General features: G+C 37.0%; 1 protein-coding gene across 6 annotated transcripts in view; it reads right to left on the bottom strand.

Moving 5' to 3' along the window:
- Positions 1-15330, bottom strand: part of LOC124802437 (far upstream element-binding protein 1) — a 75600-nt gene that overhangs the window by 26561 nt on the left and 33709 nt on the right. For 3 of the 6 annotated variants that reach the window (XM_047263216.1, XM_047263220.1, XM_047263221.1), the window contains 2 exons: positions 15247-15326; positions 15052-15152 (listed from right to left, as the gene is read on the bottom strand). In XM_047263216.1, the coding sequence (XP_047119172.1) occupies positions 15052-15152; positions 15247-15326 (181 nt within the window). The remainder of the gene's footprint in view (positions 1-15051; positions 15153-15246; positions 15327-15330) is intronic. The other 3 variants (XM_047263217.1, XM_047263218.1, XM_047263219.1) reach the window with 3 other exon arrangements.

Raw genomic sequence — 15330 nt, 5'->3', positions numbered from 1 at the left:
CTTGCCCTCGAGTTGTAAAGGTGGAAATATGGGACTATCAATACTGCGACTTTTACCAATTCCAGAACTGTCACCAGTGCGTCCCCTCCACAGAATGTGCTCCATGTGCATGAAATTTAAGTTCTTCCAGCTGCCTGATTTCTACACTCATTCTGTGAGTAGTGACACAAATGTGTAATGTTGTACTAAGTTATAACCATGTTAATAGCACAATGGTTTGATTAAACCTTATATTCAGATAATGTCGAAGAAACACACCCATCCCTTGCAGAATGGGAAACAGCCTTTCACACCACACTACCAATATACCCCCCCCCCCCACTCTCTCTCTCTCTCTCTCTCTCTCTCTCTCTCTGCACGCGCATGCAAGACTAACTTGAAAAGGGATTACTCAAAAAGCAAGTTTTGTTTGCGCCTATTGACAACTCGACATTCCGCTTTTCAGTGATGGCCTATTTCATCCAAAAAGTGTATAATTCCACCCTAACATTCCTACAACAAACACAAGTTTGCATCTTAAAGACCTTAAATTTGATCCAAAGGAAGACAAGATTATTATTCTAATGGATTTTGCTGAAAATTATTATTTTATCCTTTTGGATGCAGTGCAAGGTTTCCACAGGAAAAGCAGAAGCATCAATCTGTCCATTTGTCACTTTTTCCAAAATCAGAAGGTGGGATCAATGAGTTTCTCACATTATCACTGACTGACTGTAACACAGCAGAACAACAATTCATGTTTTCATCAAGGAGCTGATCAAATAGATAAGAAACAGCTTGCTTACATTTTCCACATCCATTATTTCAATGGTGTTCCAGCACACACAGTACAGAACTTTCAAAAACTTGAGAGTTTGGAATTGAAAATATATATTTTTGCTAAAAGTTACAGAAAGTCATCTCATGATGGGATTGAAGGGACAGCGAAGTAATTAGCATGAAGCATGAAGAAGATTGCAAGGCCCTGTTAGTAAGCCAATTCTTCCACCTATAGGTCTGTTTGGTAGTGCACCAGAAGCATTAATGGCATTAAATTTGTTTCCATCAGCAAAAAAGAAACTGAAAATTAAGCACCACAACAAGATAGGTTTAAACATGAGCACCCTTTAACAGGAAGTACCAGAAAGTTTTTTTCCAACTTATGAAAACTCCAGGTCAACAGAAGACATGATGCCTTTTATTTTCTGGCCAAAATAATGAGACTTAAGAAAATTATTAACATCAGACTTTCATCAGCTGCATGAGCAACAGCATCTGGCTGACAGTATTGTTTTCCTCGTGATATCCAACAGCAAATTAATGAAGTACATAAATAATTCATGTAGCTTGGATTAAATGTAAGCTTAAAATCATAAAAGAAACCTCTTTAGCTTTGGCCTACAACTCAAAGAAATGAATTATGAGGCTCGAGAGCCTGTGGGAACAAACCCTTATCAGGCCAGGGATTCTGTCGAGAAGAAACCCACCCATATCTGCTGTTACACAGATTCAGGCCGGTCTCCAAGAGTTGCAGAGATGCTGGTTTTCTCACTTCAAAATAAACAAGCAACAGTTGCTGTACCATGGATTACACAAACACATAAATACAATTTCCATCGCGCAAAATATGCTATACTGTAGACCAGAATTAAGTTAGCACATCAATAGCATCAGAAAATAAATTTGAAATTCCCATTATACACGTTCTTTTCCCAAAAAATGTAAGGCAGATTGCTATGAAGTTCACCAAAATTTACACACAGAACAATGATGCAAAACTTTAAGGCAAAAAACATGCATTTCAGTTCTGCAACACTTCCACTACCATAATTTCCAGCACCCTTGCAACACACGGTTAACTTCTGAAGTTCACAGCTAGTGTTATTCTGTAGTTACCACAGTACAAAAAGTATGTCATGGTGAGTCAATACAAAAATCATTTTTTGTACTTTGAGTTGTAACAACTAGCTCACTTTATTCACGGGGAATTTTGGTATTACCCATTTCATAACACGAGCAGGTCCACGGCACAGCACTTCATACAAATGTAAAGAATGGCTGTCTATGTTACCAAGCTAAATATGTATGAGCAAAAACAGTTTAACTAAATGACAATAAGACAAACTTACAGAACAAGCTAAAGTGCCAATCATTTAAGAAACATATCACTGTTGCCTTGGACAGGAGTTACCCTGCAGTTATGACTCCTCAAAGCATTCTACAATGCAGTTGCATCAGATCCCAGCCAAACACTTATTCAATTACTAATTATCTCATTACAACAGCCTCATCATGGAACAGTGTTCCTACCTCATAACTGTTTAGCACGTATCTTAAATTTCTCGCCTAGCTCACTGTTTATTTTATACTGCTGTTGCTCACTTGCATGTATGACGACACGCCATCACTGTGTTAGTTGAACCAATAATGAAGGAATGGGTATGGGCTCGCAACTGTGAAACAATAGAACAGTGCCAAGAAATTTTATTTGTGGTTGGTGCACTTTATTCATAGGCACACCCACTCTAGGTTTAAACTGTAAAACATGACAAATGTCATATCAATATGGGTGTATTGTCACTGCACCTTCACATCGCCACTTCTGGAGACTTATTTGCTGGCATTGTAAAAACGTATCTTACTTATTACATAGTTTAACATTATTTTTCTAATGAAAATGGTTTTAAAAATTTTGCAGGAAATACTGTTTTGGGAAAGTAGTTTGAAAATACTAGTTTTTGCATTTTTCCAAAAACTGTCAACTTTGCCCTCAATTTATGAACTACTGGAAAACAGTAAGAGAAATTTTAAATTTTTAACATACATTACCTCAAACCACCTATACGAAAATTGGTGTTGAAATATTTTTCCACTCAAGAGAATGCATAAAATTCTAAAATATGGCCTCATTTTGTTTCTTCCAAGAAAATATTGCCAAAGTATTGGTGATCGTGAAACTTTACCAATGTTCATTGGGAACTGTGTACACTAAAAAATTTCATCAAAATACATGGTCATGTGGGAACCTCTAGACCACCTGGCATGGAATGACACTATAGGCAATGTGTCAAACTACTTCAATAGGAATTCATAAAACTGTTTCCAGTTTGAGCTGCATTAAAAGTGCGAAATGTGCACATTTATCCACTCTGCAAGAAATTGCAATCAGAGGGATGAATGTGGATTAGCCTGACTGGAAGGGAAGATGGTAATGTCAAAAAGCTTTCATCATATTTTACAGAAATTTACTTACTAGTGCAGCAGGTCATTTTGTGATCTACATTAGTCATGCTGTAAGACAACATATCTTACTGATATGGTCTTATGCAACTGCAGTTATCAATGTTTCCCTTGTGTCCAAAGATAATGAGATCAAGCACTGATAATCTTTTTTCAGTTGTTCACTTGTCTGTCTGTTAGTCTGGTGTGTACATTTTGTGGGCTGTTGGCTTTGGAATGTTTAAATGGATTATACAGTAACCAGAAACTGACTGAACATATTTGCGTCATCTGCAGTTCACAAGAAATGCGAAAAACTGTACGGGGCCTGGTTTCACAAAGAAGAATTAAAATTTTAAATGCAACTTGTCAAGAGGAAGGTAACAGGTGGATATGTAATTAAGATGATGCGGAGAACCCGATCAACTTTGGGGCGTGTTTCTTCCCCATAGTGTAGTTTTTTGTGAGAATGTTTTATGTCCTTACTGGCGTGTATGAATAAAAAAGAGAACATTTTGCAGAGAAGGTTCTCAGAGGAAAAGAACATTCTCTGAGAAAGTTCTCAAATTCATGTGAATATAAAATTTGAAGTGTAGTCTCAACGACACAGTTTTTTTCTCTGAAGCTCCCATCCTCCTCGAGATGGTTCTTGACGTGTCATCGGCTGTGTCAAGCACAGAACATACGCATAATCTTACATTTTATTCAACTCACTCAAACAGGCAAACTATTCAATGTACAAATATGGAACTGGCATCAATGTATACTGGAAGAATTGCACTATGTTTGTATTTTACTTCTATGTGAGGCAACAAATTATTTAGACAATTACAATTTACAAAAATGTATTTTCTTACAATCTAACTGAATTTTCACACAAGGTAAACTACTTTTGCCACTGAAATTAGCTGAACAAATTATGCACACAAAATTTGAAAAATACAAGACATTTTTATCTACTCTATAATGAGATAATTTTGGTTAAATATAACACATAATTGCTCGTGTGTGTAGCACTTTAGCTGTTGCCCGTGCCGTTTCATTAGGAGAAACAGATCGCTAGGTTTGTAATAAACCATTTAATTTTCCTCATCTGCCAACTTATTTCCAAATCTGTCTGCACACAGACCATGCTTTCGAACGTCAATGGTGATTGTGTAGAGTCCAATGTGCTGCTGAATGTTCAGAAACGATGTAACTTGTGCATACAATACATGTCCCCAACATGGTATTCGTGACTGCAATGCACTCCAATGGCAGTTGTCAGTATTTGGCTCATAAATAACTCTGTTTATGAAATCTATGAGTGTAAAATTTCTATATTAGCTCTATTAAAACAAACATTTCCTAGCTTGCCAATATGCTAGTCAGGTTGTTATGTCTGTAGTATACATAAATAAAGACTTCAATGTCCATGAAAATCTTATAAGGCAAAAAGAAAGTACCATGTCCAGTCAATGAAGACTTCAGTTTAACAGAAACAGTGCAAGAACTTTACAATAGCTCTTCACAAGAGCTAAATATTATTTCATCATTCTCACTTCTTAGTAAAACCATAAGATCGTTCTTACTTTATCACTATTCCTATTCAGCATCAGAATCTTTGCAACGCATGAAATACAAAACTTAAAAGGAGAAAGGGAAAATATGTTACTGCGAGTAGTGCGAGCAGTCCTGTAGATTAAGCCAATCAAATAAACCCACTCCTCAAAAAAAAAAGAGTGCACTTACATTTACGTAACATTGAATCGTGTAGTACAGATAAATATTAAACTAACAAGAAAGTATCAGAACCTATAAAAACATGAAGGTTAGTAAAGAAAAACTGGATATACTGAGGCAAGAACCACCAATACATCACACTTTTGCTTATGGATCTGTGAGGCTACCTATTGCTCTAAAGCAACAACCAAAAGTTTGACAAGTATACCTAGCATGTTACAGCTCCTGAATGCTTTAATCGTAGCTATGTTACTAACTGGAATTTAATTATGGCAAATTAGACCAAAAACAATGCATTTTTGATGGCTCATAATTTGCCGTTGCCTTTAAATGGTATAATCTCATAATACACAAGTTACAATAATTATTTAACCACGAATTTGATGGTTCTCATAATTTTATTTTAAAAAAATCATAATTAACAGCGTGTTTTCAGCTCTGTACTGAGGGGCAACAGCATGGACGTGACAGATTATGTTCTGCAATCTCATTGATCAACATTTCTGACAAGCTAGATACTGCTTCACACAATGGCAAGACTCCCCAACACGCTAGTTCACACTATGCTGCCAGAGAATCGGCATGCTCAACATTCAAATACACAGTCATTTGGTAACAGACTAACAGAACAAAATGTAAGATTTATACTGTGAGAAAACATGATGAATTTCTGAAAATGTCGGTGACGCAGTTGTCTGATGTGTACCCACTAGGTCTTCTGTACATCAGTCTGAAAAGTTGTGTCTGCTAAATAGCACAAAAGTGTTCTCATTTTTGCTTCTTTTGAAAGCTCATCCCCTCCTCTCATGATTTTTGGGAAGGAAGTTCACCAACCAAATAACGTTTATACGGTTTAACTTCTATAGCTTCTCTCTTCGGTATTTCTTGGGGCTACCTTCATCCTTTTTGCTCCCAAGGAACATGAATTCTATCATTTTTACTAAAAAGGAAAGGAAAAATAAATATCAGAACTCAACCTCAACACAACTTACTCAGCACTAAGTACGCTACACAGCTCGCTTCAAGAAACAGGATTTCATATGAAATCTGAGTGTTGTTCTTGTTGACAAAATTCATCTATCCTTTTACTCAAGCTGAGAACGTTCTCGGGTGAAGTATATTCTCAGTCTTACTTTAAGTCGTGCAAACCTGGAATATTTTCCAAAATTAAGAGAATGAAGTACATTTCTGTTTTCCTCATACAACCCATTATTTCATTCCTCATACAACCCACATTTCATTCCTCATACAACCCACATTTCACAACTTAGCTACTTCCTGTCAAACTTGAAATGAGTCAAATGAAAGAAAATTGTCACCATTCATTATATGAAGGGGATTTTTATTTTTTGTACGTTGTGTCCTGCTGCTTGCTATCACAGGACTGAAAAAGTTGGGTTGCAAACATGCACTGACCAAAATAGATTAATCTAAGCTTAGGGGAAGGGTATTAGGCACAGGATACCCAGTTTTTAGGCTAAGAGATTGTGGGACATGATTCATTTGTGGGATGGAATGCAAATTAAGGAAGTGCTGCTAAAACCATCTAATGAAGTATTACCCATGTACCAATGCTTACCTACAACTGCCTTCCGTCACAGGTCTCTCCCTTAAAGACTGTAAGCATCTCAAGCATCTGTGTGAACACTTGTTAAATTTGGAAATTTCAAGGCAGGACATTGTATGCTGCAAAGCACTCTCTCCACTGCACACAAATTCAGTTCCCCCTTATTTGAGTATGTATGGAGGAGGTGGCAATACAGAATGAGTTGTCAGTGCACTGAATTCTTTTTTGGCAATTTACAACATGGCATTATCTCTTCCCACATATTCTTCAAATTCTATTTTGTGTTTTCTTAAATATAAGTTTTATATTATCTTGACAAGTTTCCTTTTAGTTTAGCGTGCTACTTTGGTATTTGTGACCATTATTACTAGGCTTATTCCGTACATTGTAATACATCATGTCAATGAACTGATGTAGCATACCATCATGAAGAGAACTTAGCAATACTTGCCACAATTTGACTTTTGACTGATAACATCTGCTGTGTGACTGATCTCCTGCATAGACCAAGAGCTAGATTACACTGGAAAGTGATTTGGGTTGGCAAAGCAAACAAACGCATCATGATAAACCACTTAGTTCCTTACGTACTGTACTAATTAACTTGTGACTTAACACTGACTCAGTGGTGGGACGTGACACCATTTTTCAGTTATCACCAATGATGTGCATATTTAGCCTCTAACATCATTAACCAGTTATTATCCTGTCAAAACAGTAGTAAGTGCTAGGTAGCCTACATTGTTTCGTATTCCTCTGCTCCCATTGCGAAGTGCTGCGTTTTGTAAAGTGTGTTTAACTGTTCAGTTTTCAGCAGCTGTTGCTGTGAAGTAGCTTTACTGTATTCGCACTGTTCAGTAACAATGTTATCTCTGTGAAGACGACATTTGCCACAAAGTAAGTCACCTAACAACACGTAGCCCAACTTCGAAGTTATAGACAGTTGGAAGGTGAATTCCAGTCTGCAGATAAGATTGCAATTGTTTGTACTCTACAAGGTGAGTACTTTGAACTGGACTGCAATAGTGTGGATCCAATTTTAGACGTTTTAAGGAAAAGATTATTATATTTGGTTTGATTGGCACTCAACTGCATGGTTATCAGTATCCATACAAATTCTCAATCTTTTCACAGTCCAGTGATGATGAAATGACGAGGACAAAACACAAACACCCAGTCCCCAAGTAGAGTAAATCTCCCATCCGGCCAGGAATTGAACCTCGGACCCTGCAATTCAGAGGATGCATCCTATTCGGAAATAATACAAAGATATCCACATGGTTCTTATCAGCACAAGGATTACACTACATTAAAGATAGTTCATTTAAACTGAAAAAGGCAGTGTTGTTTAACAGATGGAAGGTGTTTCTTCAAAATTTTCTTCCAAAGCTTTGTTTCCAACACAAATGATTTTTATCTTTATGATGGAAGTGAGATAGTTGCCTGGAGATGCCAGTTCCCATACACTATGAGGAGCATATTGTTTGACAAAATTTAAGTTAATGCTGCTGAGAAGTCTGGACACATTGCACAGGCAAAGGAGCCGAGAAGCGCACACAGGAAGGTAGCAAGGTAGCAGAACGACTGTCCTTCATGCTGGTTTGTCTCATGGCTTCCTCTGAAACATTCTTTCTATTCCATTCCAAAGAGCAGGATTACACCATGAAGAAATGAACACCACTGTTTTGCTGAATGGTTTTCTAACTTGTTGCTATGAAGTATTCCCCGAAATTCAACAATAGTAGTAATGGACGATACACCATACTACTATGTTATGTTAATGATGCTCCAATAATGCAAAGGAAGAAAACACTCTCCTCTGGCAAAAATTTAACCTCGCATGGGCAAGGCAGAATCAATGGAACTTTTACAGCTGTACTAGTCAAAATATGCACACACCATATCGACAAACAAATACAATAACAAAGCTTCCTCTATGCCATACTCATTTCAGTCTTACTACATTTCCATGACCAGGTGAAAAGTTACTTCACAAGAAACAATAAGAATTTTAACCTCTGTGAGGTGAAATGTTGACAAAAGAAGCCATTAACAGACACTGCCCCACCAGGCTGATCTCCATTTATGAGCCATACCAAGAAGATAGAGAAACAATCAAGGATTACTGGAAGAACAAATCAGAGAGATCATTTCTGTCAGCTCCAACACTAGTTCTGGGTCAAAGAAATAGGGCAGTGTGACTCATTGCTTACATGATTATCACAGATACATACAGAATATTTGTGGACGTTAAGTAATCAGTCCAGTATTGCTATTTGTTTATTAATTACTATAGCTGACTGCCTGTTAAAAATTATGCAGTGGAAGTAGGTATGTCACCATTGGTCTGCACTGCTAACAGTGGTCTTCTCGTCAAAAGTTGCGACTTATTGCCATTGCACCAAAACAGCTCAAAAACTCCTACTGAGAACAGGATTCCTTCCCGTTAGCTTCAACAGCACGAGTCATGTCCATTAAGTATATACCACTTTGGACAAAAACATTTTTCTAGAAAGAGCATTTCTAAAACCTTTTCCCATATGGTTGCCGTCGTCGTTCAGCCATTTGTCACAGCGAGAAACCACCTTTTCTCTGCCCTCTTCTTAGTAGAGTGATGCCACTAGTGAATATGGCCACTACTGAACACCTTTTTGCATAATCACTATTAAAGCACCTTTCCCCAAAAAATCACATTTCTAGTTCAAGAACAAATGGTAAAAAAATGTGTAAGATTGATACTGTACAGAGGTGATCCAACTGCTCCCAACCGAACTGCTGAATGAGGTTTCGAGTGACATCAGCAGAATGGGGACGTGCACTGTCATGAAGCAACACAATGCCTTGAGTAAGCATTGCATACCTTTTGCTTTAAATTGCACACTTTAGTTTTTGAGGGATAGTGAGTGCCTCCACTCCACTGGCTTGTCTCGATTCTAAAGTGACAAGACAAACCAAAGTCATCACCACTCACAATTCTGATTGAGAATTCATCGACCTCATCACTGCATTGGATAAGAAATGTCAAAGCACTGCCAAGTCAATTCATTTTGTGTACATCCAGAAGCATTTTCGGAATCCATCAAGAACATCTTGTAAAAATTTTGGCAATTTGTGATGCATGCAAGACAGTTTTTGAAATTTGTGGAAATTCATCAAGAAGAACTATTTTTGTGAATTGTCTGTTTTTTAAAATTTTCTCATTAACTTTCTCTACTAAGTCATCATTGACAATAGAAGGCCAAACACTCCATGCACCATGAACATTGGCTTGTTGGCCACTGAAATGTCTCACCCCCTCCTCCTCCTTCCAGCAGTCAGACCACCATAAATCTCTACACGTTTACAATTAATCTCGGCTGGCTTAGCATTCTTTGCTTTAAAAAAAAAAAAACCATATAACAGAATGCACTTCACAGTTGACAGACTCAAGAGACTATCAAAGACTGAACAATCACTAACAAATGCAAACAGCACAATCCTGCTGTAATGGCATCAGCTGAAAAGACAACAAACAAAAGAGATGAGGGTGAAGGTGGAGGAGGAGAACTGTGACACTAGTGCTGCAGTTGGCGATAGAACGAAATGGTACTTACTTCCTGGATAGACCTCATACTTTTTGCTTCTATTCATGTACTTTTATTCGTTAAATTGCACATTTCATGAAATTTTGTGACTTTTGTTTCCATTACCATAACAATAACATCCTGGCAACAATCATATGTTTTTTACCGATGGCTCACTGAGACTGCATGCTCAGTCTAAACTATCCCCCCCTGCTGCTCAGTCTAAACTATCTCAGGATTTATATTTTTTACTAGCAAATAAAAGAATTTCATGAAGTATATAAACCACATTTCAGTCTCTTATTCTTTGGACCTGTGTTTTCATCAGAATTTGTAAAATCACTTTCTGTAAGTAACTGCAGAGAAACAGGTCTTCCTGAAGAACCAACAATAATGCTTGTAGTTTTCCCACTATGAAAACCAAATAGACATTAAAAAATTTTTCATGAAATTCTATCACACTTCCATCTGCACTGTACATATGGCATAGTATGTCCAGGCCCACAAAATACTTACTACAGAAGTAAGGGGCAAAAGCTAATTGTCAATGAATAAGTCAACACATACAATTTGTAATATTTATTCTGAGAGACAGGGTGGCCTTACCAAAACATTGATGCAGCAACAATCATTTCTTGGCTGGAGATAAAGAACTGTCAAAGATCAGTGAATTGTAAAAACCTATTGAGCTTGCACTGTGAACTAGCCCAACATGCCCAAGGACACGATTTTCAGAAATGAAGTTCATAGAGAAATATAATGTAATATGGAATAAAGAAACTCTACAAGCTACCCATTCACACTCGCATAAGAATTATTATGTCAAAAATTTCCTCACAGCATGCCAAAATAAACTAGTACTGAAAGGCCAGACAACTTAAAATACTGCATTTTATGAGAAATCTTCTAATTTGGCATGAATGAAAACACATGACACCTGCATCTTCCTCATCAAAAAGCAGGCAAAGCGGTCGGCTATCCACAAGGTACCCCTATTTTAATATGTTGGCCTTGTTAGGCCATAGGAACACAGCCCCTTTTAGGCAGCTTGGTTTGGGAAATTTTTTGAACATCTTTTCATTAAAATACCTACTAATTTATTTTGTTGTTACCACTGAACTGTGCAGATCTGTTAATTTTGAGATAAGGATTTAAATTATCTAGCACACAATTTTTAGTTGCACCATTGGAAACGAAATTAAAAATGACTGATTTACAAAATTGCACTCTGCTGACTTACAGGTATTACAACGGCATGGATTTATTATGATGCACATGCAAATTTTTCCACTGAAATGCAACAAACATCAAATTGTATGCATTTTACACAGTAACTTTCCACCTGCAAGCCTAGAGCTCATAAGAATATCTTTTGGTAAGTGACTCTGGAAAGGTAAACCCTATTGTTTGACAAGGGAGTAGGTGAAAGTGCTTGTTGTTTGGAGCAGTAAAGAAATGTATATGTGTTATGTTTCTGTCTTATTTCACATGAAGATTGTATCTAGACAAATTTGGTAACAATGCAACTGTATCAAAATCATATAAAGTGTCAAACCTTTAAGCACTAACAACCACGTGTGTGCTACTGACTAATCTGAATGGCCAGGATGCAGTATGACCAGCACAAGTGTATATGTGAGCAATATGCTGCCTATTGACTACTTACAAAGCCCAGGGGGCAAAATTTTATGTGCTGGCACTACAGCTGTAAGACACAAGTTAAACAATCATTAGGGAGGAACACTGTATCCCGATACTTATCTTTGAGGAGCAGAAAGTGGCCTCTAACATTATTGTTGAATTTATATAGTCAAATCAAGACCTTCTGAACAACAGATGCAACAAAACATGACAGTCATGGCTGCACAGGGAGCTCCATCAAATTCTCTTGACAGAAATTTTAAATGTATGTGCATTAAATTGAAGTCGACCCTCAATTTTTTTTTTGAACATACAGCAACAGCACGTAAAAAATTTGTGTATCAATAGACTTCGACAAACCATTCTTGAAGCAAATGTTGAAAAATGTTTAAGGCTGAAATTTTAACAACCGAATTCTCAGTTTTTGGCACCCAGTAATCCACCATATATTTAATTCTGTGGGACTTAATAGCTCTTAAAGCAACTATTTACCTATTTCACATTAGTAGATTCTTTTACTTGAAACAAAAGAGTATACACAATGCTTCAAGACATTTCAACATGTTCAACTACCAGTGAGAAACAGTTCTCACAATGTCACTTTTTAGATGTCTTCTAATCACTGTATCACCACTATTGTGCAAGTATGGCAGTATGGCATGCAGAGGAATGGATATGGCAAAAAACGAAACATTGTAATTGAATCAAACATTTTGAATGGAGATTTTGTTGAAAAAATGCAACACTGAATTATATACCTATTGCTGTTCACTGACAGAATTCATCAGCATATCACAACATAGTGGCTTTGAACACACTGCAAGTCCTTTGAACAGACCAGAAATCAACTATTTAGGAAACAGAATTACTTAACAACTACTCAGGAAATGGACAATTTGCCAATACACTTCAGTTTGTAGGGAGGATTCTGACAGACCAACCTCACATTGTGGAAGGAAATCAGTAATGCTTTTCAAAAGAACAACACTGGTATTCATAACCTTAACCAATTTAGATAACACACCGAACAAAATTCTGGATTGTGGGAAAAAGGTTCTAACTGACACTACCCACCCAGTGTGAATGTCCCACCAGTCCACCACACCCCTCCTAAGTGGAAGCCCTCAGACATGGCCAACTGATTCAGCTCACTTGCAGGTTGCTTGTGCACAACCTACATTGTAAGACTCGATATTTTAGCTCAACACCTTCCATTTTTTGCAAAAAGCACCTCTAAAGCTCAGCACACACAACTGAATCAACGTGATCAATAAATAATTGAAATCTGAACATTTATCATAATATACAGGGTCCAAAAACTTCATAGAAATTAAAAAAGAAAATGTTATGACTGCTGCTTATGTATCCATAAGCCCAAGCTGGTGAGCAGAAGGATTGCTAGCATAGTGACCAAGGTATTTGGCCAGGAATGGAAAAAACAATTCGTTTTCAAAATTAATTCTGCCATTTTCTTAACTATATTTCTTCCATATCAAATTTTGTGGGAATAGGATGATTTATATGGCAAGTAAAACAGTAATGAATAATGAGAAAGTATGCAAATAAATTTCTGAAATGACTGGCTGGTAAAGAACTAAAATTTTATCCTGGTGACCTTTACAACTTTTTTCACTCCATGTTCCATATCTCCATTTTCCTTTGAACAACTGCATGGATGTATCTGGCCATGAACACTCAAAGCAAATTTACTCAAGGCATCAAGAACATCTAAAATACAATCTTTGAGCAATTATGCTGTTTCATCTGAAGAACCAACAAGTAACTTTGGTAACGTTTCAAATATTTGTTTTTCGAGAAGTAATTTTGACAATTGCCAGACACATTAACATTGCCTGAAAAATTAGTGCTAACAGTCCAGCATTAATTATGTTATGAGTCTTGACTGCATCCACGTGATTGGCCAATTCCGACTGGGTTTAAGGGCATTGCAATTTTGAAGCCTCAGAATAAAATTCTGCACCACACTTGACTGTAAAGAAGCTCACACAGCTGTGGTGCCTCATTATTAAATTTGCACCAGTCTTACTCGATATGGTTTTCATACCATGAGGCTTCAACATTTAATTCTTTAATAATCAAAGCCGTTAGAGAAATTTACTTGCCTACCTTATTTCTTATTTGTTTGCTTAACTTATGAACCCTACTATTCCTAAAAATAAATGTGCAAAAAGTACAAATGAACTGCATAATTTGTTGTGGAATCTAACACAGGTTTCCTGCTCCCCAGCCTAATGCATCTGTCACTATGCCAACATGCCAGCGATGCTTTCATTACTCTGTGCATGCAAACTGGGGCAGCTGTGTAACAAGTTTCTTTACACTGGTCATAGGAGAATAGAGGACTGCACACCCTATATGTGATGAAAATGCTCAATTTTTAATCATCTATCAACCTCGCCAATTTTGAGGAGATTGTGCATCACGAAATTTGAGGATGGTTTTCTACTTTGCGTCTCATTTTAGGTTGTACACAAGCAAATTACCAAATAGAAGTCAAATCAGTTGAGGTTCTCCCCATATCAGTAAGATGTTAGTTGCATTTAATAACATTAAAATATGTAACTCTACAACACAGAAAAATTTAAAGACAAACCTCCAATGGAAAATCCAGAATGGAATGTCATTATGAAAAGGCTAGATTGCTACTCACCATATAGTGGAGATGCAGAGTCAAAAACATGCGACAAAGACTGTCTCCGCCGAAAGTCCTAAATTACACACACACACACACACACACACACACACACACACACACACACACACACACAGAATGACAAGTGTCTCTGGCTGCTAAACCTTCTAGTGATAACCACCTAACGAATGTGCAGCACATCCCTGGGTTCATACTTAATATTATTTTTTAAAACCAGTGTGTGTATACCATTCAGTATTCAATACAACTAACTTGCATACAATCCAATAAAGTAAACCACTTTTATTCTCTTATTCTATGCACACAAGAATTTTCACTGGTATCATCAACTTAGCCAACTAATTGACCTCAAACCACAGAAATAAATATTACCATGTTAGCGACTGCAAATTTCAGCTTAACTAAATTATTCAACATTTAGACTCGTCATGTAGCTTATGGAAAAGCTGAACCATTTTCATATCATCCTACTTTGCCCAATACATAATGAAATTTTTCTACAAAATTCTATATCCAAGGAAATACAAGTACCAGTCCTGTCCACTGCTCAATTTTATGTCATGAACATAATCTATATATTTTTAAATGTCAAATTCTTCCAAAGCAATATACAAATTAAAATTCAGCCATTTGTCATTTTGCAATGACAAATATGTAATGTAGATTGTAACATACGTTTCACTTACTTGGATCAGTGGGATGTTGCTGATTCTGCCATGGCTGATAGCCTCCGCCCCATCCTTGCGGGGCGAAGTGTTGGGGAGGGCCTTGCCTGGAATAATACATCCTACCAATAGTTCTTTTTAGGCTTAAATCACCACCTTATTAGATTAAAGATATTGTAAGTACATAACTATGCTCTTTATATTTTCATAACTTACCCTCCAGGTGGGCCTTGACCAATGGGGTACTGCGTTGGGGGCGCACCGCCAGGACCAGGTGGCTGAAACAAATAAATCGGCTGT

Source organism: Schistocerca piceifrons, chromosome 6 (genome assembly GCF_021461385.2).
Source record: "Schistocerca piceifrons isolate TAMUIC-IGC-003096 chromosome 6, iqSchPice1.1, whole genome shotgun sequence".
NCBI lineage: Eukaryota > Metazoa > Arthropoda > Insecta > Orthoptera > Acrididae > Schistocerca > Schistocerca piceifrons.
The sequence above is the reverse complement of the archived record's forward strand: the minus strand, read 5'-3'. Positions and strand labels throughout refer to the sequence as shown.